Source organism: Lasioglossum baleicum, chromosome 18 (genome assembly GCF_051020765.1).
Source record: "Lasioglossum baleicum chromosome 18, iyLasBale1, whole genome shotgun sequence".
NCBI classification, from domain to species: Eukaryota; Metazoa; Arthropoda; class Insecta; order Hymenoptera; family Halictidae; genus Lasioglossum; species Lasioglossum baleicum.
This window is the reverse complement of record NC_134946.1, coordinates 5,707,613-5,730,698: the sequence shown is the minus strand read 5'-3', so window position 1 is coordinate 5,730,698 and position 23,086 is coordinate 5,707,613. Positions and strand designations below refer to the sequence as shown.

General features: G+C 39.5%; 1 protein-coding gene across 46 annotated transcripts in view; it reads left to right on the top strand.

The window, feature by feature from the left end:
* Positions 1-23,086, top strand: part of Slo (calcium-activated potassium channel slo) — a 132,711-nt gene that overhangs the window by 62,699 nt on the left and 46,926 nt on the right. For 32 of the 46 annotated variants that reach the window (XM_076442413.1, XM_076442411.1, XM_076442405.1 and 29 more), the window contains 4 exons: positions 7,082-7,173; positions 13,745-13,855; positions 14,941-15,046; positions 22,915-23,067. In XM_076442413.1, the coding sequence (XP_076298528.1) occupies positions 7,082-7,173; positions 13,745-13,855; positions 14,941-15,046; positions 22,915-23,067 (462 nt within the window). Of the gene's footprint in view, positions 1-7,081; positions 7,174-13,744; positions 13,856-14,940; positions 15,047-17,466; positions 17,573-22,914; positions 23,068-23,086 lie in introns of all 46 variants that reach the window. The other 14 variants (XM_076442375.1, XM_076442416.1, XM_076442396.1 and 11 more) reach the window with 4 other exon arrangements.

Genomic DNA, 23,086 nt, shown 5'->3' with positions numbered 1-23,086 from the left:
ACTGTATTACCCGGTGCTATTAAATTTTTGGAAAATAAATTGGGAAATATTCGCCACAATTTACTAACGTTCTTATTTTAACCATCATTTTAACAGATATTGTGTACATAATATAACATTAAACTGTTATATTGTTCTAAATACTATTTATTATATTGTTCTGAAATACTACTACACTAGTTAAAATTCCATAACTGTCACCGTTGAAGCGCAAAAGTTGAAAAGTTACATTTTTTGAAAATTGATTTGCTTGAGAATTACACATGGCATTCGAAAAAAATTTACAGGCTCAAACTCAGCTCGCGAGAATCTATCAGATAGATGTCTGATCGAAGTTAGGAACTTAAGACAAAACAAAAAATCTTTGTAGAATACGATCATTTCGAAATCATATCGTTTGTATACTATCAACCGCCATACTTTTTCAATCACCTCGCTTTTCTCCATTTCACCATTTATATCTACTGTCCCCTGTCACCTGACATTTTAGGAGATCCCTCGCGTGTCCCATTCCGTTCGAAAAGTTCGATTGCATAATACATGTACATGCGAATGAGTGCAGATAAATAATAGATGTGTTCTTCGATCTTACCGTTTGGTCCAGAGGTCAGCGAGCTTTTTCTGGAAAATACGGCGGACGGTGCAGGTCAAGATACAAAATCGAGGATATTCTGCGTGCACATGGACATGCACCCGATAGAACAGAATATGCATTTCGAAAATTTCCCTATTGGTACAATCCAGAATATGACAATTGAGAAACAATTTGTCAGTAGACTGCGGATTTTATGCACTTGCGCTATCCACGAGTGCATCGCGCTGCATCGGATAAAATTCAATTTTGAGTTTTATTCGATGTAGCATTCAATTGTTACATAGTTTTGGTGGATCAGTCGTAATTCATACATGCATAAGTGTCCGCAGTCTATCAGTGGTCAGGTCTGCTATGGAACATGATACGATAAACTTGGGATCAAAGTGTCAAGATATGTTTTTATTCCCTTAGAATGGAAATATCTTGAACACAAAAATGACAACCAGACTAAAGAATGATTTAGAGATCGGTATTCGAGACATTAAGGAAGTACTTAGTAATTACCCAATTAACTGAGCTTCCACGTAACCAATCTTGATATTATTTAAATGATGATTATCATTAGTAACCATAAATAATTACACAGAGTGCCCTACCTGAAGCAGTCAGCCTTATTCTATATTCTTGTTATTAGGGAGGAAGTTGTTGTATTTTAAAGGGGAAAGTAACCTGTGAGTATGAAGGGCATTTTAAGGTTAAAGTCAAGCACATTAATGTACCGTTAGTAATACCAAGATGTAAACGATTTTTACAAAAATAGTCAATTTTTCCCACAGTTTTACATATTCATTGTGAAGCAAAAAAATATAACAAATTAATCTAGTATCGTAACACCTATGCTAAACTACAGTATACTAAAGTAATCTATAAGCGTTTAGAGACTCGAAAATTTGATATTGCGATGTGTCATGGTACAACTAGATTCCCCAGTGGAAACACAATAATTTCCCCCAAAAGAAATTTCTTTCCCAATTAAGGGTGACAGAGTCAGGTGGTGCATCCTGAGACCCGAAAACCGAAATGGCGAGGGTGCAGCGCGTGCGTAAAGCGCGAACCTGAACGATGTGATCCCAAAGACCAAGACGTCCTCTACAGAACCGGTAGCACTCGATTACACACGTTCGACACGCGTCCAGAGGTGATTTTCATTAAGTTGATCAGCAGCGTTAGCAGAGAGCGTTGTAAAAAGAGCTATAGCCGATGCCATATTTTAAAATCACCGTTCACGACAGCAGACGCGCTGTCGAGAATGTCCCGTCGTTCGAACGACCTTGATCGGAGCTCGACGATACCGACGATTGCTGCGTCCCCTCCCCGAGGGACGCAGGCCCCACCCCCGCGAGACGGCAACCGGGCTAACCGCGCGAGCCCTGCCCCGTGAAGCAGCCAACCGAACCGCGGCTAGGTCGTCCGAAGATCATGGCGAATCGCTGGCCGGTAGATGTGGCCAGTAGAAATACGCGAAAGGAGGAGTCGCGGCATAGCGGGTCGCGACCGTCGTCGATACTTTCGGCGCAGCCATAGGCGGCGAACCAGTGGGGGGTAGAGGAAAGTATTGGCGACCCGTGCGGACAGCGATTTTTGTTTTCTCTCTTTCTCTCTCTATCTCTGTTCCCTCTCTATCTCTCTCTATCTCTTCACGAATTGAGTTTCTTGGTGGCATGCGATAGTGCTCTGGCTAGCCTGTAGACTACTGTAACGACCGAAGGCGAGATCCATCCGCGCGGATTGGCCTATCTCTCTCTCCCTCCCTCTCTTTCTCTCTTTAGGGGAGTGACTTCTGATTTGTTCATGAGTGAAAGAGGGGAGAAAACGCCTCCCGTCGTTCTGTCGAAACCACACACACACACGATTTTCTCTTGCTTGATATATAAGGTTACTTGGCACTTAAGAACTAGAAGCGCAGCAGTAGAGCGGGTGCAGGCGGTAGGCACATACGGCTGCTCTTTCCTAGGGGATTTTGATCAGTAGAAATTGCACGTGTTATTAAGAGACCAGACTTTTGCTGCATCTACCTTCAGCGTCGAGCGGGCCGAACGCGGAGAAGGCGGACGCGTGAACAAGCCGGTTCGGGACGGGTCTTACCGGTAGGACCCGCCCCGCCCACACTACGTTCGCCCGGTCTCCTGTTTCCTCCCATTTCTTTCATTTCCGATCGTACTTTTGTTTCTTGGCATGATGGAACAAATAGCGAAACCAGTTGAGCATGACTTGTCACTTGTTCCGTTCAACATTTGCCGGGCTAGCGATACTACTGCCAACCCTACGTCGGATATTTTGGTTCGTCTGTTTTTTATATTCTAGTTCAGTTATCTCCCCGTTCGGTTCGCGAATTTAGAACTTTGAAACTGAGTGTCGGTGGAATTAGAATATATTTTGAGCGCATGCGTACTATCCGTTAGTGTTGTACAGGGTGTCCCTATATCATATAAAAATAATAACACACCGATGACGAATTAATGAATGTCCTTATTTTATTTTTCTTAATCAAGATCTTTTCAAAAGCAGACGTGAATTTTCTGAGTAAAAGTTTGTGCTAGTCGGATTTCCCAACATTTTAATAGCCGTGGCAGTAATTTGAACGCACGATACAAGCGAGACACCCTGTATACTATTTTGTAGGGTCGCGAAGTCGTAAGTGAAAATTTGTTAGCATTCAACATAACATAATTCGGTGAAAAAAAATCGGAGAATTATGCACCTACGCATATTTTAAGGAGCGAAACTTCTGCTTTTGACACGCCAAAGTTATTTTCTTGAGGATAATTTTTCACGATGAATAAAACATTTTTTAATTCGAATGCCTTCATGGAATTTGAAAAATTTTTTCTACTCAATATTATCATTGACATGAGGATTGGTGTCCGTTCATTCTAATTCTATTCAAAATGAAATTCCAAAAAAAAAACATCACAATCAAGATTTCCAGTGAAAAAGTGTTCGCAAAAAACAATTCAGCGAGTTGAAAGTGGAAGCTTCATTCTTTAAAACAAGCCGACTCTTTGCCGATGTTTCTCCACGAAGCTATTCAACAATGTTTCACCAAAATCTCAACGATTATCTGATTCTATGAAATTTTGCACAGACACTTTGTGCGCTATTGAATCATTTTCTAATTCCACTAACATTATCTCGAGTCGATGCCTTCGCTGTGGACTCGGTGCGTTCAACTAGATGCATACTGAACGTTCCTAAACGTTCTCGCGAGTCGCCATGTCGAGGAAGCAGGAGAAACGCGCGCGAAAATTTGAACGGTGTGCTCCATTCCCGCGCTTTCACGATCTACGTGACTCAATCTCATGATTGCACGTGACCCGTAGCTTGGCGCATGCGCCTGGATCTCGCGGCCTCACATGACTCGTGAATCTACACATGCGCCTCGGTCCCGCGTGATTCGTGAGACTGCGTGGACACCTCGGTCTCGCGATCTCACGTGACCCTCGAGTTTGCGTGTGCGCCTCGATTTTGCGGTATCACGTGACTCATAGATCTCGGTCTATGGTTTCAATCTCGTGGTCTCGCGTCATAAGGCGTCGCATATCATAAGAAACAGAGATTGCCTCCCATCGATCGGTTTTCAACCGCGCGGATTTCGATAAAAACGGAACGCGAGTGGTGCTTATCGATCGCCGTGCACAGCCTTCTCATCGTTTCCCGCGAAACGCTCGTTCGTCACCCCATTCTTCTCTCAAACACACAGATAGTCTAGCTTCAGCCACACCGAGAACAGTATCTCTCTATCTCCGACCCTCTGTTTCAACATTTACCACACATCCACACACGCACACGTGCACATAGGATCTACGGTCACTTCCGGGGAACGGGCGCCATTCTTTCGCTTTCTGGATAAACAAACGAGCGCGAATGTTCGATTCTGTACAGATACCTGTGTATATATTTTGTACATACGTACGCGTGCGCACATACTGGATGTCCATCTTGTACAATCACTCAATCGGTGTTCGCACACACGTGTATGTGCATGCATGTACGTATCACTCGAATTGGCACTCGTCGACCGCCCCACAGACCTCGAAGAAAAAGTCCTGTGGGATTTGTTTTTGAAAATAATTGAAATGAGTGGGGGAAGAAGTTGGAGCTGTTGTTTTGGGCTCTCTTAGTATGGTGTAGAATCGGAAAATATTCTAAGTGTTCTTTTAATCAATCAAATTTCATGTAGAAGGGACGAAAAGCACTATTAAACCTAAAAAATTCAAAATATTCGGACTGAGCGTTTTCAACGATACATTTTTTCGAATTTGTGATTTGAAATATTTTTCCATTGAAATTTGTAGATGACTGCTAGAAATAATAGCAAGACTTCTTCTGTCCATTTTAATTGTTTATAAGAATGATGTTCTGCAAGAGGTTATACTATTCGAGGTACAACTCCGCGTTTCGAGAGTGGCTGTGGGCTCTCCTTGACGAAAAATAAGGAAACTGTACATGCGTAGATCGACACTAGCCCATGTCCCAAGAAACACTTTTCTTCGTTTGTTTATCGCCGAAATATCAGTCATGTTACTGTAACGCGTTTACGCTCACAGACTTCGTTGCCGCAGACGCACCGCTTTTTCACCGTGAACATATTCTATCATATTATAGTTCCGGATCAATAGTGTGCCACGAATAAGATAATATTAAATTCACAATGACAATTATTTTATTTGCCAACCTACGGGGTGTTCCAAACTTTGCGCATGTCTCTACGAATATTTAAAAATAGTACTTTGGCTAAAAAGTTTAATTTTCGAAGACAAATTCAGAATGAAAAATTTATATAAATATAACTATAATTTATAATGTATCTATAATTTTTTTAATAGTTACGGTTATACAAGATGTCTGGTACGAATATAACATCCAATATATGTCTAAATAATTCCTAAAACATAAGATAGAGGAATAAACTTTCTTTCAAGATAGTTTTTAAAATCTTTTTAACAAGAAAATTGGAATTTTTCGTTAAAGGAGACAACCCGTAGAATACCTTCTTTATACATGGATTACACTTTAGAATACCCTGTATAAACTTATTTGTATTACCAATGAAAAAAACTAGGTCTATATTTAGGTTATTTTGGGTCTCATGATTTTTGAAAATTCCTCGAGTTAAAGCACCATCTTAAAGAATATGCACAGCGTGAAGAACAAAACTAAAATATTTCACTTATCTTCGATGGTACAAAATAATTTTAAAAAGTAAAGAAACCTTTTGGTCATCATACCTATTGAGAATAAACACTTTGACTTTTAAACCTGATGAACTTTAGTAAAAAATATCCATAAATTCGTATCGAGGAATTTTATTCTAGGACCATAAACAATGAAGATAATTATCTAATTCGTGGCAAACGTGCTAGTCGGTAACAAACCTGACGGTTTATTTACCGACCAAGGACAGGGCCGATTGGCGACAAAAGCATCGCAGTGTGTCGGTATTTAGGGGGCAGCTCCGGTGCGTTCCCTCGGAGAGGAGGAAGAAAGAGATCGGCGCATAACGATACTCGGGATCACTAAAACAGAGAGACAGTTCTCAGCTGTTCCTACCGATCTACGGACCCGCGTACGTTAGCTTGAACACAGACGAGCGTCTCGCCACCAACTAGACGCTATTATCGCTCGCTAACTGCTCTCTAACGGTCAGTCGACGCCATCTACCGGTAATATTAAATTCTTTGCGCAGAGGCATCTGTTCCCTGTCGTTAAACTCAACGCGGGACAGCTTTGCGGCTTTTTGACCTTGAGTACGTTCCCTGGAACAAGGTCCGGTCAGGCAAATGTCCATGCGCAGTACTGAGAGGCAGAAGTGGTGCACGACACTCAGATATTAAAGGATCTAGCCAGCTACACGATATAGAGAAAAAGAATGGAAATATGTGTAAACAGCAAAATACAAAACGATTGAGAAGCGTACGCGTGATGTTCAGTGAATATACATATATGACCTACCTGCCAATGGACTAGGTAGACGTGTCGGCACGTGTAGTTGTCGTTAGGCCTAGGTGTAGGAGTGTAGGACCTAGGTGTAGGTAGCCTACCTACCCCGCCCTTTATTTGGAACGTGTTCGTTTTATACTATTTCTACATAACCGTTAACTATTTGGGCCGTGGCACTTATAGTGGTACAGCACTGCTAATCGTGTCTCTATGGGTAGCCGCGCCGCCCGGTAGCTGAGCCAAAACTTACTTATTCCGTTCATAAATGCAAAGTCTCCCCCCACCCCCTCGCCACCAAACCACGCCCCCACCCCCACCGGATGATGAGCAAATTATGGTATACAGACCGGCTGATTGGACGCGAGTATTAGCAAATCCACTCTATCGACGCAACGAGACGATACCGATTATCCACATAGCACGACCAAGACCTATTAAAAAAAAAAAAGAAAAACTAAAAAAAAGTATAAAAGAAAATAATTGCCAACCCTGTCACACAAGTGTATTGATGCGAATGTTGTGTTTTGTTCTATTCACGTGGTGTAGGCCATATTCGCCAGTTGTATCCCCGAGATAATTGACCTGATCGGGACGCGAAACAAGTATGGCGGCACTTTGAAGAACGAGCGAGGTCGCAGGTGAGAGACACAACCAACCAACTAGCTTTCCCGAGTTGAGCCACCTTTCACAACCCCCAATTACTGTCAACCACCCGATATATACTTTCTCGTATGATAACATTCTTGTACATTACTTAAGTCTGAATCCTCCCACACGACCCTTTCCCCGCCCTCACACGCACACAACCACGCCTCCATAGCACAACACCATCGTGTGTAACACCTTTTCTGACCGTATGCACTTGGTCACACCAGACACTTACAGAAACACTGTGCCTTGACGTTAGTTCCCTTTGTACACAACTCTGTTCTTGTTCACGGATATACAGTACACTACCCCCACTCCTCATCACTGACCACGCATACCAGAGAACACATACAAGCACACATACACACACACATCCTGAGCTGCCCGTTATTTCTTGTTATATATACATTTATAATTAGAGTACAGTGTTAGAACCGCCAATACGACTGCAGCTCCATACCTGCTCTTCGTATTAGTTGTCAGTCGACGGTCGCCAATCCCGACACAGTTCCCGCCCACTACAGCATCCTCGCCTCCAAGCAACGCCCCCCAACCAACCAGCTAGTCCAATTGTCACCACAGTTTACCGATCCCAGCAACTGGTGTTAGCTTGTTTGTTCACACTGACTGCACTTGGGACAAATACGGCTTCAGTTTGTTAGAAGAAGAACGAGGAATTGCGATGATTAATGATCCCCTGGGCAAAGAAAAGAACACGCGGTATCTCGCAGGTGACACATGGACTGAGATATTGGCACTTCGTGGCACTGACCAGCATTGGCTGAAGCTAGATAACTAATAGCTGCCTCAAATTCCTCGTTTCTTTGTTCTTCTACTTTGAGTTGTAGCTGATTCAATGGTCTGTCGATGATTATTTGCATAGTTACCAGGTAACTCAGTTGCCTGTTGCATTTTTGACATAGTTGTTGCTAGATCAAGACCTCCACGTAGTGGATCTGCCAGTAAAATGTGTGTTGCGTCTTATCGACTTTAGTTATTCAGTACTTATTTACTATAACTTCATACGTATACATTGATAAGTTACATGTTCACTTATTGCTCCTGGGTCTAATCTTTATTTGATGGGTTTTGTAAAACACAGAATAGATTAATATAAGAGCTGTATTTTTCTCCGAGTGCAAAGGGTCAATGTCCAGCATGTACCCTGCATATCCAACAGTGAATGCATATGTTGCACACATAAATATATACAAACATGTACAACTACCTACATATATATATATATGTGTGTGTGTAAGTATGCGTATGTGAGTTAGGTCGTATTTCCATATATGTATTTATGTTCAGTTCCATACGGCGTATCATATTATATATCATGGTATATATAATATTATTCGATACACATGTATATATATTTATACATATGACCTAACACGACCCTTGTGTGTTATAACCTTGATGTCTTAGACAGCATTGATTATCGTTTTTACGTGTATTCTTGAAGAAAGGAAAGTGGACAAGTTAACTTCTGCCTTGGGTTGTACTATACAGGGTGGGCTGCTGTTACATTGCTGTGCATTAATGCGTAATCTTTGTATGTATCAGACCATTCTCTGTACTACAGATATGATTTTCATTTTGACTGTCGTTAACTTTTATTTTCCCATCTTAGGTCATCTTCAACTTCCTACCAATATTTAAATTGTACAACCAAGAAACTAGTCATACCATTCATTCAATCAACTATAATAGCTTGTCAAAACTTTATAAGATGTTTATTAAGTGAAGGTACGAAGAAACATGATAAGTCATAGCTTGTCACTAGACTGCGGATGTGTATGCAAATGCATATTTTTATAGAAGATAGACTGATGGAATCTGGACAGAAGTTTATATCATGATTAGGTAATGCATATTTTTTTTCAAAATCTGGATATTGTTTGTATTTCTCTCATATATAAATAACCAGAAATATAATCATTTCTAATTGTATACATGTAGTATACATGTATACATTGATATATGTTGTTTACAAGAACCATTCCAAATATATAAACTATAGAAAGTCAATGTCAACCTAAAAAATTCTAAAAAAATGTCTTTTTAATAATTTAGTATTTATTCCAGCTAATTTGTCTGCTTTGCTGATTACTACAACAAAAGTAAAATAAAATATGTTAGCATGAAAGAATTCCATATCCGACAATAATTATAGTGCACTATTTTCAATAAAGTGTTTCCAGTTTGTTTGTACTTTGCATACATTTTGTATATTTTAACATATAAAATTTGCATAAACATCTGGGGTCTATTTATCACTTCACTTAGCAACTGTTAACAGGTCAAACATTTCACAGCGTAACAAAAATTGGTTAGAATTACACTAACGACTTAAAATAATTAGAAGATACTCTTTGTAACAGTTCGAATGACCCACCCTGTATATGCTTTATATATGTACGTGTTTGTACGCATATATAAAGCTGTATGTATACGCATATGTACATTGCTAACCATGACATGTTATGCGTAGTTTAGGTTTGATGAAGGGATTATCAGTGAGCCAGCAAACGAGTTAGATTAGGGAAGAGTGATGTAATTACACCGTCCAACAAATTTTAACTTCAACAAGGTTTTTGAACTTTGGAAGCTAAGATTCGTTGGATGGTGCTATGTGTACGTTCGTTACGAATGGATCATCATTCATGGCTTTGTGTCGGTGCAAATATATTTTCTGTGAAATAACCAGAATAACACAAACACTGATTAAACGTGAACCGAGTCATCGATGATAGAACTGTCAGTATTTCCTTTGGCCTTGAAACATTGAGAAGTATATATTCTATCAAGACAATGACTTCAATAAATGAAATTCCACCAATTTTTTACCAAATGGTGATAAAAGAAAATATAGAAACAATGTTTCATCAAAATACGCTATAATCTTTCATGATTATTTCTCGATTATAAATGTATGATCTCTTGCCGATGGTAATTTTTTTTCAAATTTACACTTCAAAAGTTCCCGCCAAAGGCAGACAACTCCGTCCCACTGCAAATCTATTTAGCAGTGCGTAGGCATTTAAGGGAATAGGGAAACAAGCTAGCTTTTACGTAATGTTTAGATAATTGTAACGATACTAACCGTATTTAACAATTTAATTTATCACTTTCATTGAGTTTAACCCTCACTTTCACTGCATTCAACTGCCACTAAACCGAACATAACCACTTATTGCATCAATGGACACTGAAATGAAACTTACCTTATTTGCTTGTGACATTATTCACTATCTTCTAAAGTCACTGGGAAGCGTCATTTACTGTCAAGGACGGTTGCCAGTGGTTGCCAGGGCACAATTTTTCTCAACACCGTCCGGTAAACAAGTGCTTCTGCGCTGTTCTGCGCCGTAAATAAGTCCCAAGGAAACATGGCCGCCGAAACCCGTATTGTATTCAAAATTGAATTTCAAATGCGCATGCGCACACGAGACGACACAAGTACATACCTGCGAATGCGTTTTCATACATTTAATTACGTGACAAAATAAAGTCAACTTTTTCAGTGAATTCAATGTGTAATATTACATTTGATAAATTTCGTTTTCCGTTGTGTTATGTTTCAAATGACACATGCTTTTCAAAACTTTTCATTTCTCGAAATGGCGGGAATTCACATATTAACACGAACACAAGGACGACCGTCTTCGTCCTTTATCACGCGAAATTCAAAAACACTAAGACCGAAGTCGTCAATTAAGACAAAACAAATGATCATAAAAGAGCGAAATTATTAGCATACACGCTTCTCCGGTTTCAAGCCAAAGGTGCCGGCCGTTCTATTGACAACGACTCATTGTTTGCGGCCATCTTGATTTTCTACACATACTCGAAAATTGCCTCTGACGTGACCGTTGGTCGTAGCAGCCGAAGCGCAACAGGGTGTCACTAATCGGACGTGTTTTACCGACCGTTGCCATGAAAATTTTTCGAGGCGAAACTTCTCGTCCAGTTGCGTGGCATTGTGTGGCTTTTTTTGACGATGCGTACACCGGCCTGTGGTCTCACGTAAATAGAGGATAAACGACACGCGACGCGTGAGACCTGTAACGAGCGTTCTCGGGGTTGATTGTTCCACGAACGAGACGTATTTTGATTAATCGACAAGCTTAGATCACACACAACGTCCGAGCATATTCGACGGTCGGTACCCATTTCTCTCTCTCTCTTTTTCTCACTCTCTCTCTTTCGCTCTTTCTACATCTCGTCTCTATCTCTGTCTCTCTATCTGTCACTCTCTCTTTCTCTCTCTATACATGGGCAACTAGGTCCACCGGATCACACCGTGAACCCTCTCCGTCGATTGGGTAGACTCATCGAGTAGATTTCTACGTGACATCGATATCATACACACACTACACGATCATTGACATTTCTATATCACTGCCCAACACTTACCTTTATATTCCGTAATCAAGGGACGGTCCCCGTGGATCTCGACGCGCCGATCGCGAATCTGAGAATTGTTACTACCTAAGCTCAATTCTTGAGAAATTCGATTTCGAAGAAAGACATATTTTCAAATTAGTGATTTTGTGATTTTGTTTGTATGCTGTAACTGTGAAAGGTAAACGAATGTGGCTTATACCATATATCGCTATACTCGATATATCGAACGATTCTGTACCCCCCCGTCCCCCCACCCCCTACATACAATACTATTTTTTTAAATAATATTATAAATATGCGCCATTAATATATGAACTTTCTCGGATATTTTTAAATATATTGTGAAAAACAAGGATCTCAGGCAGAATCTATAAAAATACCATCGTGTTCAGGAAAGTCTGCAGAATCGTTTCCCGCGAAATACGTTCCCATAACCTAAAACAGCGAAAACGCGACGAATTCTCGATTGCGAAAACACAGTTTTCTCAAAATTAGATTTCTCTAAAACCGAGGGCGATAGAAGGAAACGGTTTTCAGATTCGGGTTTAGCATATCGAACTCCACGGGAGTTGCCCATTGTTTATGGGAATAGAATAAAAGAAGTTGAGATTTGTTGGACATTGTGTTCAGAGAAACGTCAGTCCCGTATGATAGAGTAAAAGTAAAGAACCTTTTGTAACGTAGGGCTTCCATGTCGTAAATTGTATATGTGTTTAGGCCTATGTTGGATTCAGTGGCACGTCAGCTCACGTTGCACGCCCTTGATTTGCCAGGTGCAATCAAAATGCGAAAAGAAAAACAGAAAAAGAAAACAAAAAAGAAAAAATAAAGAAACAACCGAAAACAGACGCAATCAGTGCAAACAGAGGGTGTCTGCTGAGTTCATGATGAGCCTCGCATTAAATATAATATTTACAGAGTAGAAGGAAGTGGAGCATGGAATGGTCATGGTGAAGTTTTTGTTGACGCAATAACACAATTTCTCACCTTTAGGCACTGTTTATCTGACTCGCTTGTAACAGTAAGAACCATAATTTTAATTAATGTAATACGATACATATATATATATATTTATATAAATCGCACGTAGAATTAACATCAGTTTAGAAAACGAGATTTTGTGCTTGTATTTGACTGCAAGGATCGAGTACACGAACGAGCCTGCACTCTACTGTAATTTTTTCTATTTATCTAATTCTTATCACCTTTCGTTGTTCGAACCTATATATACTCCTGTTATTTTATTTTTTTTTATCTTTTCTCCACTCTTTTCTGTTTCTATATTTTATTTGTATAGTACAGATATATTTCTTGTCTGTGTGTGTGTGTATGTGTGTGTGCGCGGCGCTTGTGTGTAGTTGTTCGATCACACTAGTTGGTTAAAACGACTTACACACCAAATCCTATCTCGCAATTCCGGTAAGTTTAGCTCATTAATTATGTAATTATATATATATATATACATTAACAATATGTAAATTTATATACACACAGAATGTATATGAATATACAGGCGAATATGCCGCGAAATTTTTCGTAGATAAATGTTCCTTTAAATTGCCAGAGGATTCTCCTGTTGTATTGTTCTTTCGCTTTGTCGTCTTTTTTTTTGTCAATATACATCCTCATCATTCGAGAAATTCGAACAACTGACACAGAACTTCCATACTCGATTATACTGTTATTGTGGCAGCAGACTAAATTGGCATAAAAGAGAGCTAAAATTTCGATCTTTTAACGATATTCACATGTTTCTCTCTCTCTCTCTCTCTCTCTCTCTCTGTCTCTCACATTCTCTCTCTCTCTCTCTTTCTCTCTTCGATTCGCAGCCGTGCTTACACCCTCGAGTTGCATATCGCGACACAAGTGCTCGCTCTCAAGGACGAGCGTTCAAAGTAAAGAACAAGCGAAAAACGGAAAGCGGTGAAAAAAAGAGAACATAAAAAATAAGCGGTAGCCTCGGCACACGGAGAGAGAAGAACCTAGCGAAATCGTTAATTGGTTCAGAACATGTGTAATTACATATATAGAGCGTGTACATGGTAGTTGCTTGTAAGGTTCTCTCTATACTTTTTTTTTGTTCCTTTTGTTCGACACGCCGACCGAGTATCGGCCCGGGAGCGGAATCTAATTCGTCCGTTGTGTTGGCAGACATATTGTCGTGTGTGGCCACATCACCTACGAATCAGTCTCGCACTTTCTCAAGGACTTTTTGCACGAGGACCGCGAGGACGTTGACGTGGAGGTTGTCTTCTTGCATAGGTATGAACAACCATACTATTTTTGCCATCCGACCCTCACCCTCGGGTCCATGGGGCTCTGCGCGATCTATTTTTCGAGTTGGAACAATTTTAAACACCAACGGTTTAAAAGATCAGTGGCCGGGTCAACCATGACCTACGCTGACAATACTGTATTCTGCGAGCACATCTGCCTCCAACGCGATCGTGCAGAGCTCCCGTGGCATCCTGACGTCAATTTTCGCATTCTAAGTCCAATCCGAAATTAATAATCTCCACATAATTTTGTTTTTTGAAATAGTAACATATTTCCGCCAATATTTACGTTAAGTGTGTAATGTTACTCGTGTACCGTTATGAAATTAAGTAAGTCTACTACTGTAATGATGTACGCAGTCATTGGTTTGAACAACACCGTTAGAGGGAGATATATGAGAGTAATTTTTGATTTTTTTTCTGTGGTAGTCAGGCGAGCATAGGTCCGTGTAGCTGTCCCATTTGAACATTTGTTCCGTGAATGAGTGCGCAATGGCGATCAGATTTTCATAAACTTTTTGTATTGGAGCCTATCTAGAATTTTATTAATACTTTACCTACCAGGAGACTATTAAAGATTCTGAAAGACTGAATTACGTTAAAATGCAGATTAAAAATAATTCTGGAAGACAATATAATTCTACACAGAAAAATTAATTAAAAAATCCTTGGACATGAATCATAAACTTTTAGACACTGACTCCTTAGACGATAATGTGTGGGCCCATTTTGACACCACCCTTTAAAAAAGTACTTGAGTACTTTGTTTAGCTTTTCAATGTGTTTTTAAAAACGAAATCGATGTCTCAAAGAATTCCTATTTTCTGAGGGCCGGTCACCGGTAGGTAAAGCGCAAACGTAACCAGAAGGTCGTGCGAAAGCAGTCAACGTACCCACGAAGATGAAATTACGTCTATTTAGATATTGCAAACGGGGAATAAATACAGGGTTGCCAAATGCGAATGGCGGGAACAACAGGGAGTCTCATCGACGAGGAAGAGAAGTGGGGATATCCGGTCGCTATGGTTAGGTCTGATCGCCATCGTCGTAAGGAGTGATCTATGTTTTCAGGAAAGAACCAGATCTCGAATTGGAGGGTCTCCTGAAGAGGCATTACACGACCGTGGAGTTTTTTCAGGGCACCATGATGAATGCAGTGGATCTGGAACGCGTCAAGGTACCCCCACGCCCTAGACCACCCACTATAACACCCCACCAACCTCAAAGAACCCACCAATCAAATCGCTCCGCGCGTGGTCGCCCGCGCTTCTCATTTTCTTGCAGTATTTTAGGTTATATCGCGGTTTCCCTCCAGGACGCGACCAATATACATAAACGATATATACGACACATGCGAAATTGGTCGCAGACAGCGGCAAACATAAGCATCAGCGTGTCATACTCATCGTCGTGCCGTGTCGTGTAAATTCACTGGAACAACCGCCATTTTGTCGTAGACTTACAACTTCGCCTAGACGTACATGTACACGTGCATACACACACGCACACACGTACTGGCGACTCGAATACTGTGAAGTTAGGCGCATACTACCTCAACGTTGGGATATTATTATCTCTCTCTCTTTTTCTATCTCTCTCTCACTCTCCCTTTTTCTCTCTCGTAACTACTCTGTTTTTATATTTCTCTTTCTTTTCCACTGCTCTGTTTCAAGGTCATCGTGGAACCGCGCGTGCCACGCCGCGGTCACCTAGTAGATCTAGTCGCGTTGGCGTGTTTGAATTTCAATAGTGCATCATGTGATTATCGCAGTTCTTTCGAAGAGTAGATGACTGCGTGGCACCGTGTAGCGTTGTTTCATTCAGTTTTCGGCTATGAGGCGTTCTTTTGAAGTGACCGATTCGGTTCAAGTGTGACAAATGGGAAAATTCTCTGGTGGAAGTAGAGTTAATATTTAATATTCCAATATAGTACGTTCCTGTCACTTCTAGTTTTTGAAAGATTTTATTTTAAAGACGCATTTCGATTTTTGGCTACGCGAATACAGTAAAGTCGCGATTCTTGTCAAACAGCCTGTGTTCTGCACGGACAACTATCGCAAACCAACGTCATTTTTTTAGGACTGCGTCTTCCGTGCCGATCGCTTCGAGAGTTCAAACGAAAGCCAAACGTAGAGAAGGACAGCATGAAATACGGATCGCGTGGCCGAAGCGTATCGGTGTGAATCACTACTAATCGAATGTACAAAAACTTATTTATTCTTCATTATTTTTTATGGGACTTTCACCAACTTACTTCTGACATTTTTCTGATTAAGATAACACCAAACACGACATAATTTCAACTGTATTTAGTGGTGCAAGCGACGATGAAAGTTCCGGACGCAAGGAAGGACAGCGTGTGGGAAAGAACGAGACGGGGCAGTCGCCGTCGCCGGCACAGTTCAAAGGCCCGCGTGTTCGCTGTCCTTCATTGCGCGCGAAACTTTCATCGTTGATTGAATCATTAAATACAGTTGAAATTACATCGTGTTTGGTGTTATTTTAATCAGAAAAATGTCAGAAATAAATTGGTAAAAGTCACATAAAACAATAATGAAAAATAAAGAACTTTACCTTCTGTAAGGGTAGGTGGGTAAGGCTGAGTTGGTAGGCACCTGACAACTATCGCGTACGCGGTTGTTGATAAATATCGCGACTATACCGTATGGCGTACACAGTCGCGATCGCGACTTTACTGTATATCAAATATTTTTCAATTTATTATGAAAATTACGAGTTTGGTGATTCTTAAAGACAAAATCTATAAGAATTCAGTAAGTTATTGAAATAATTAAATTGGTATCAATAGTATTAAATAATGTGTATAAAAATGTGATTTCTTAAAACTATAGTCGATTAGACAGAATACTTGTTGGTATATTAAAGTACTTATCATTGGTACTCACTATTTCCCCATTAAACAACAGCAAAGAATGACTTTAAAGATGAAGAATGATTAAAGATGACTTCAAACATTCGCAAACAATATTATAAATCAACAGTGCAAACAATGTCAGACATCATTCCAACAGAACAGTAACAACCATCCGTCCACACACAGTCGCAACCACAGACATCAGTCACTTCAAAAGCTCACCCTCAAATTTTTGGGGTATGTATATAGTACAGTCATGAGTGTACATATTTCTCTCTTACATATGCGTAGGTTCGCACATAGGTACGCGCGTGGGTACGTACATATGTACGGATCTTCTGACAGAAGTACAGCGAATTAATTACAAAGTAGAAAGCAAACGCCTGCGACTGCATGGTATGCTGGTAATGAGCTATAAGCCAACTCAGCGTGCAGTAGAGACTTACTTAGACCTGTTTACCATGTATACTTTTTCCCATGTCCTATGGCCTACGAGGGAGGCCGGTCCCCGATAGCCCCTAGAAATCTAACAGAATCGCGAATTTTACTGAAAAATTCAATCAGCACTGCGTCAAGGTGCCATTCCTCCCTCTCTCCCCCGAGAAGGGGGGAGCCGGGGTGATAAGGGATGTCCGGCGACCTTGACAATTTCTTCAAGGGCGCAGTCCGGTCAGTCAGAGGTGAACCTTTTTCATAAAATATACCATATCGGTGCCACTTAGGAAACCACCAGATCTCGAGCTAGAGGGACTGTTCAAGCGGCACTTCACCACCGTGGAGTTCTTTCGGGGGACTATCATGAACCCCATTGATCTGCAGCGAGTCAAGGTGAGCCTCAAGGACACAGATATCCAGAACCCCTTGTCCTGTCCACGAAGTAAGTGTACCGTACGAGACACCGATAGATATCTGTGTATCGTGCCGACCAACCCCGCAGGTCACCCGTCCTCCGTACGGTCGCTCGTGTGTACCCCCCTACCGTATTGTTCGCGTGGCCACGGCAGCCATGACAGTAACTTTCAGGTGAAATTTCTTCCTCCCCGGTTGTAATGTCTCTCTAACTAATCCTGGGGGGATGCTGTGGGGGAGGAGGATTAAAAAAAGGTGAAATTTGTCCAGGACCATTTGTTGAATTTTTGTAACCATTTGTTATTGCAGCTTTACGTTTTAATCCTCTATAGCTGTGTGTAGCTTTGAAGTCACATACTATAGATATGTCAATATTTTTGATCTAACGCAATAGTCTAACGCAATGATACAAAAGTATTTTGGGCTTTTGTCACTCTTGTTTAACCAGAGCGCATGGTTCAATGTTATGCATCGCTATTATATCAATACTTATTGCATATATCAGAGTAAATTCAATTTTTTGTTAAACGATGAAATCATTGTTGATTTATATCTGGAGGATGATATTTGTTGTTGTCAAGTTACAGCAATTTTGTTACGTTCGTAATGAAGAAAATATTGATTTAAAAATGGTTTAATTGGGTAAGATCCAAAATCTAATTCATTCATTGCTTATTGCAATATTGAAGTACTATACTAAGAATATTCACTATTTCGTAGTAATATAGGAGGTAAAAACTTAAGATTACATAGGAGCATCGTTTCCAGATTCGAGTTCAACGTATCAAAATTTATCAGGGGCACTCAGTTCAAATATCTCTTGAACTATTAGATTTCACAAAAACTAATTCTCTAGTTCAATATCTTGTTTGCAAGTGTAGCCACAGGGAAAAATCGAAAAACAAATGTTTGCTGCATTTGTTCAATCTTATTATGAGATTCTTCCATTGTAAAATCTGGCTGTGAACATTGAAAAACATGAAAATATGCTGATTTGATATCGAATTTTAAAAGTGACGCCTTTTACATTGATTCAGAAATCTCAGTATTTATTATTATTTGTTATATTTTCCCACGATTTTCCAACTGCTTTAAACAATCAAGCGAAGAAATGTTGCAAAAGTCACAAAAAAATTTACTTCAATGGAAAATCAATGCTTCACTTTTTCTAACGGTACCACATATTTTCGATTCTATAGCTCTATAGGTGACGTCAAGACGAATTTATTGACCTAACATGCTATGATCTCCACGTGACCTTGAACCGAGAAATCGTCACGAACCTGTCGCCATAATATTTGACCTAGTTCACTGGTATTCAGTAGCAAATTTACTTGTGCAAACATTTTTTAAATTCATTCCTTCTATAAAAAAAGTAATTTTCGAGTTAACAATAAATAGAAAAGTTAATAGGAAAACAAATATTTTTTTATTTTCCCTTTTTTTACTTGTTATTATTCTTATACTTTACTATATGATATACATGTGAAAATTTCTTACACTAACTTTCAGAATTAATTTTTGTCAGGTAGCCATAGGCAAGTACAATTTTCAATTTCTGCAGGCCATTTTGTCACACATCTCACGCGACGCATCGTGTATTGTAATAATTAATAACGATGGAAAAGATCGATACAATTATATTTAGTAGATTTTTTTGGATCAGTGTATACGTTGAATTCGAAGAGACTGTCATAGCTGCTGCTGCGAACGATCGGTAGTCGGCCCGATTGCGCAAACAGAACGGATGCTGTTATTCCAGGATGGTTGTTGCTTGTGCGTTACCTTCTATGCACATTGAGGATGTCTCACGGAACCCCTTTGACGCATTTCCTATGCTGTCATACGCTTTCGTGTCTCATCAGTCCGAAACGAATCATTCGTGTCGAATCGATTACACGCGACCCATTGTGAGCGGTCGGGATCAAACGATTACGCTATTTGGTGCACCCGAAGATACCCAGGAGTGCCTCCGCAAGACGGGTTATATTTCGCAACTGCCAAATCGACCAACTTTCGCAATTGATGTCAAGGACTTTGTCCAAAATTAAATTTTTAACAGCGCAACAATTTAGCAGTTTTAAAAAAAGAATATTGGGTCATAATATGTATAAATACGTTCGATTATGTTCAGTTTTTATGTATTAATGAAGTACAATATTAGATTTAATCATTTATTTTCAATCACAGTCTTCTATATTTACAACGAATCATTAATGTAATGCGCAAAAAATAAAAAATAAAACAACAAATAAAATGTGTAAAATCAGAAGGGATGTATATCACCACTTTGCTGGTTCAGAATTTGTTTAAGAAATACAACCCTTGGAATTATTTAATCTTATTAAAAAATTATTTGGCAACAGTTTATAAAAATTAAAAATCCCATTCATATGTATGTACAAGTACATCCCAAGATCTTTGAAAAAGTGATTTTTTAATAACCCTCTAACTCGCGCGATTCAAGTATAGATTGTTAGTATTTTATAACTTCATTAGTAACAAAAATAATTTTGACTCTACACCAAGACCTGTATATTAACACGACAAATTTTCTGAAAAAATCTTTTTACTTTTTTGTAAAAATAGACAAAGATTGCAAATGTCCCCTGCATGTTAAAAATAAATTAGAAACCATTGAAATGATGATATAAACCCTACTGGATTCGCATGTGCTACATCCGAATGAATTTTGGACAAAACGTCCGTAACGTGCACTTGAAAATCGATCGATTTGGCACAGTTTAGTCAACTGCAGTCGCAAAACTTTGAGACCCGTCGCAGTGAGAAACACATTCCCAGTCTCTACCAACACGTGTCGACATAGATACACGTGTGTACGTATTCTGGTATGGTAACTCCGTGTTAAAGAACGCCCCTTATAGGTTGTTTGTACTTTTCGGATAGATCCATGCCTGCTGTCGATCCAGGTGGGTATGTGCTTGCTGAAGGACTAGTTTGAACGATTAGTCGTTCGTAGCAATTTTCCTTCGGTAGAGACCTAGAGTATTATGCGACAGTGAGCAATGGTCCCCTGTTATGTACAAGGTGCCCCTGAAAATCATGAGAATTCCTTTTACGAAAGTATAATGTCTCGACAACGAAGACACAAACATCAAAGTTCCCCCACAGGGTTTCATATTTGTGACACAATTAAATAATTAAATTGAAATGAAATTTGCTGCTTCACTTTTTCAGTATAATAATAATAATAATAATTTGTCATGTACGTTCAGGAAAAAAAGGTGGGGTGAATTTTAACAATTTTGTTAGTTTCGTTCAAAAATTAATAACAGTAAAAATGTGGCAGCCAAATTTGTAGATTAGCTCCCACGGTAGCTGCAATATCTATAATTTTATAGAGCACAAAGAATACACACTTCCCTTAAATAAAATAAAAGAGGAAATTGTTACATACATATACACATTTTCATCGACAAATTCCATAAGTTTCACTAAAAGATAAGTTAGAGCAAACATGTGGCGAATTTTTCATGATAGCTACGACATCTCCAATTTTTATACTTAAAAAATTGCTTTTGGAAAAAAAAGAAAAAGGGAAATTAATTATATACATATTAAACGACACATATTCATAAACCCAATAAGGATCATTAAAGAATCAATGACATTAAAGTTGTGACAGTGAATTTTCTTAAAACAGCCTCACTGGTAACTACAAGATCTCCAATTTTATATGAAATTAAAAAAAGAGAAAACAGCTTTTACAGAAAACAAGAAGAGAAATTGTTCAGTGATTTTCTTTAAAAGTGAATTAGTTGGTGTCTTTGACAACAAAATTTTGCTAACTTTCGCTCGAGAAGTTGCCAGTGAAATGATAGTTGCACCATTTCCGGTATACCCTGTACATACAAGGCGTCATTTAATAGAGGATGTAACAAGGAAACAAGAAAAATTCTGCCTGAAAAAATGAGTCGAAAGTCCAAGCGGTTCTGGTCAATCATTTTAGAAAAGAAATCTCGTGTAAAGAAAGAAAACGTTATTTTTCGACTGATTTTTGCATGTGGAATTAATTTTAGTTAAGTATTATAGACGCCTCGCGAAACCTGCGTTGAAACGTATAAACGGTATGTTGTTTTGGCTGTTTACGTAGAACACTCTCTTTCGCATTAATTAAACGTAGGTCTGATTAGAAGACAGTTGATGGGCATGTTAGCAGAGCTTCGAGATTTTTTCCAGTTCCGCGTTTAGCTGGCGTTTGCCTATTTAAGGAATGCCAATAGAACTCGCTTTTACATTTTGTTGTTGTTGGGAAGACATTCTGGCAGCGCTTGTCGTAGGAACCCATAAAATAACAATAGATATTTACCTCCAATGAAGAAAAAATATTTACTTGATTAATTGGAACTCGTGAAGTTGCATTTTAATTTGGAAATTGACAGAGAAACGAATGTTTTTTGAAAGTGCTATATTTCCAGTGACATGCGTCGCCATTATGTTTCTGCATACCCGCAAAGCCTACTAAAAACTGGCCTAGTAATAACGCTTTTTAACAAATCTTGACACGTAGCTCGTATTCCCCAGAATATTCGAATTCCGTCGAGTCTTTCATACATTAGCGTCATTACATTGAAACGTCATTGTTATTGCTCCGTTATATCGTTTAGAGTCGAACCTCCCGCCGTAATCGTGACGCCGTTTAGGGCAGACCAAGCTTCGAAAGTCCCGCCACAATTGGAAATTTGAAATGTACACTGTACTGTCCCAAAATATCTCGATGCTGATCAATTGAAATGTGTTTCCGATCGTTATCAGAGATTTTCTGATGTGCATGTAGCGTAAGCAAAATTGTCGGGTGGGGGGTGTGGTGTGTTAGTCATCACTTCATTGAATTTATTTAAAAAATACGGACTGTATTGTCTTTAGATTGCAAAATTCAGTATGTTCTAACTCACTACTAAACTGTTTAGATTGAGTTTACAGACGTTGCAATTCAATCTGACAAATGGTTATTGCTAAAAGAACTTATAAACACGTTGTCGTCGAAATGCGCCGAAAGTCCGTATTTTATAAATAAATTAGGGAATGATGACTTCAACAAGCTCCAAATTTTATTCGACACGTTACATGTTTGAAATTGCAAAGTGCGAGGTGTGCTAAGTGCGAGACGACACAGTGTACTTTCATCAGTTTCAAAACGATTCTTCCGTCACTTTGTTTTCCGACATTTGCCCGAGAAAAACGATTTCGGTTTCGCCGCTGCTTTCTGACTCCCGTCCCGATCCAGACTACATTTTTGACACTCCGTTAATTAATTGTCGTGCGCGACACATGGAACAAAGGCTACTGATCGGTTTTAGGTCCACGAAGCGGACGCGTGTTTGGTGCTGGCGAACAAGTACTGTCAAGATCCAGACGCAGAGGACGCGGCGAACATCATGCGCGTCATCTCCATCAAGAACTACTCGGACGACATTCGCGTTATCATTCAATTAATGCAATATCACAACAAGGTATTATCAACAAGATTAT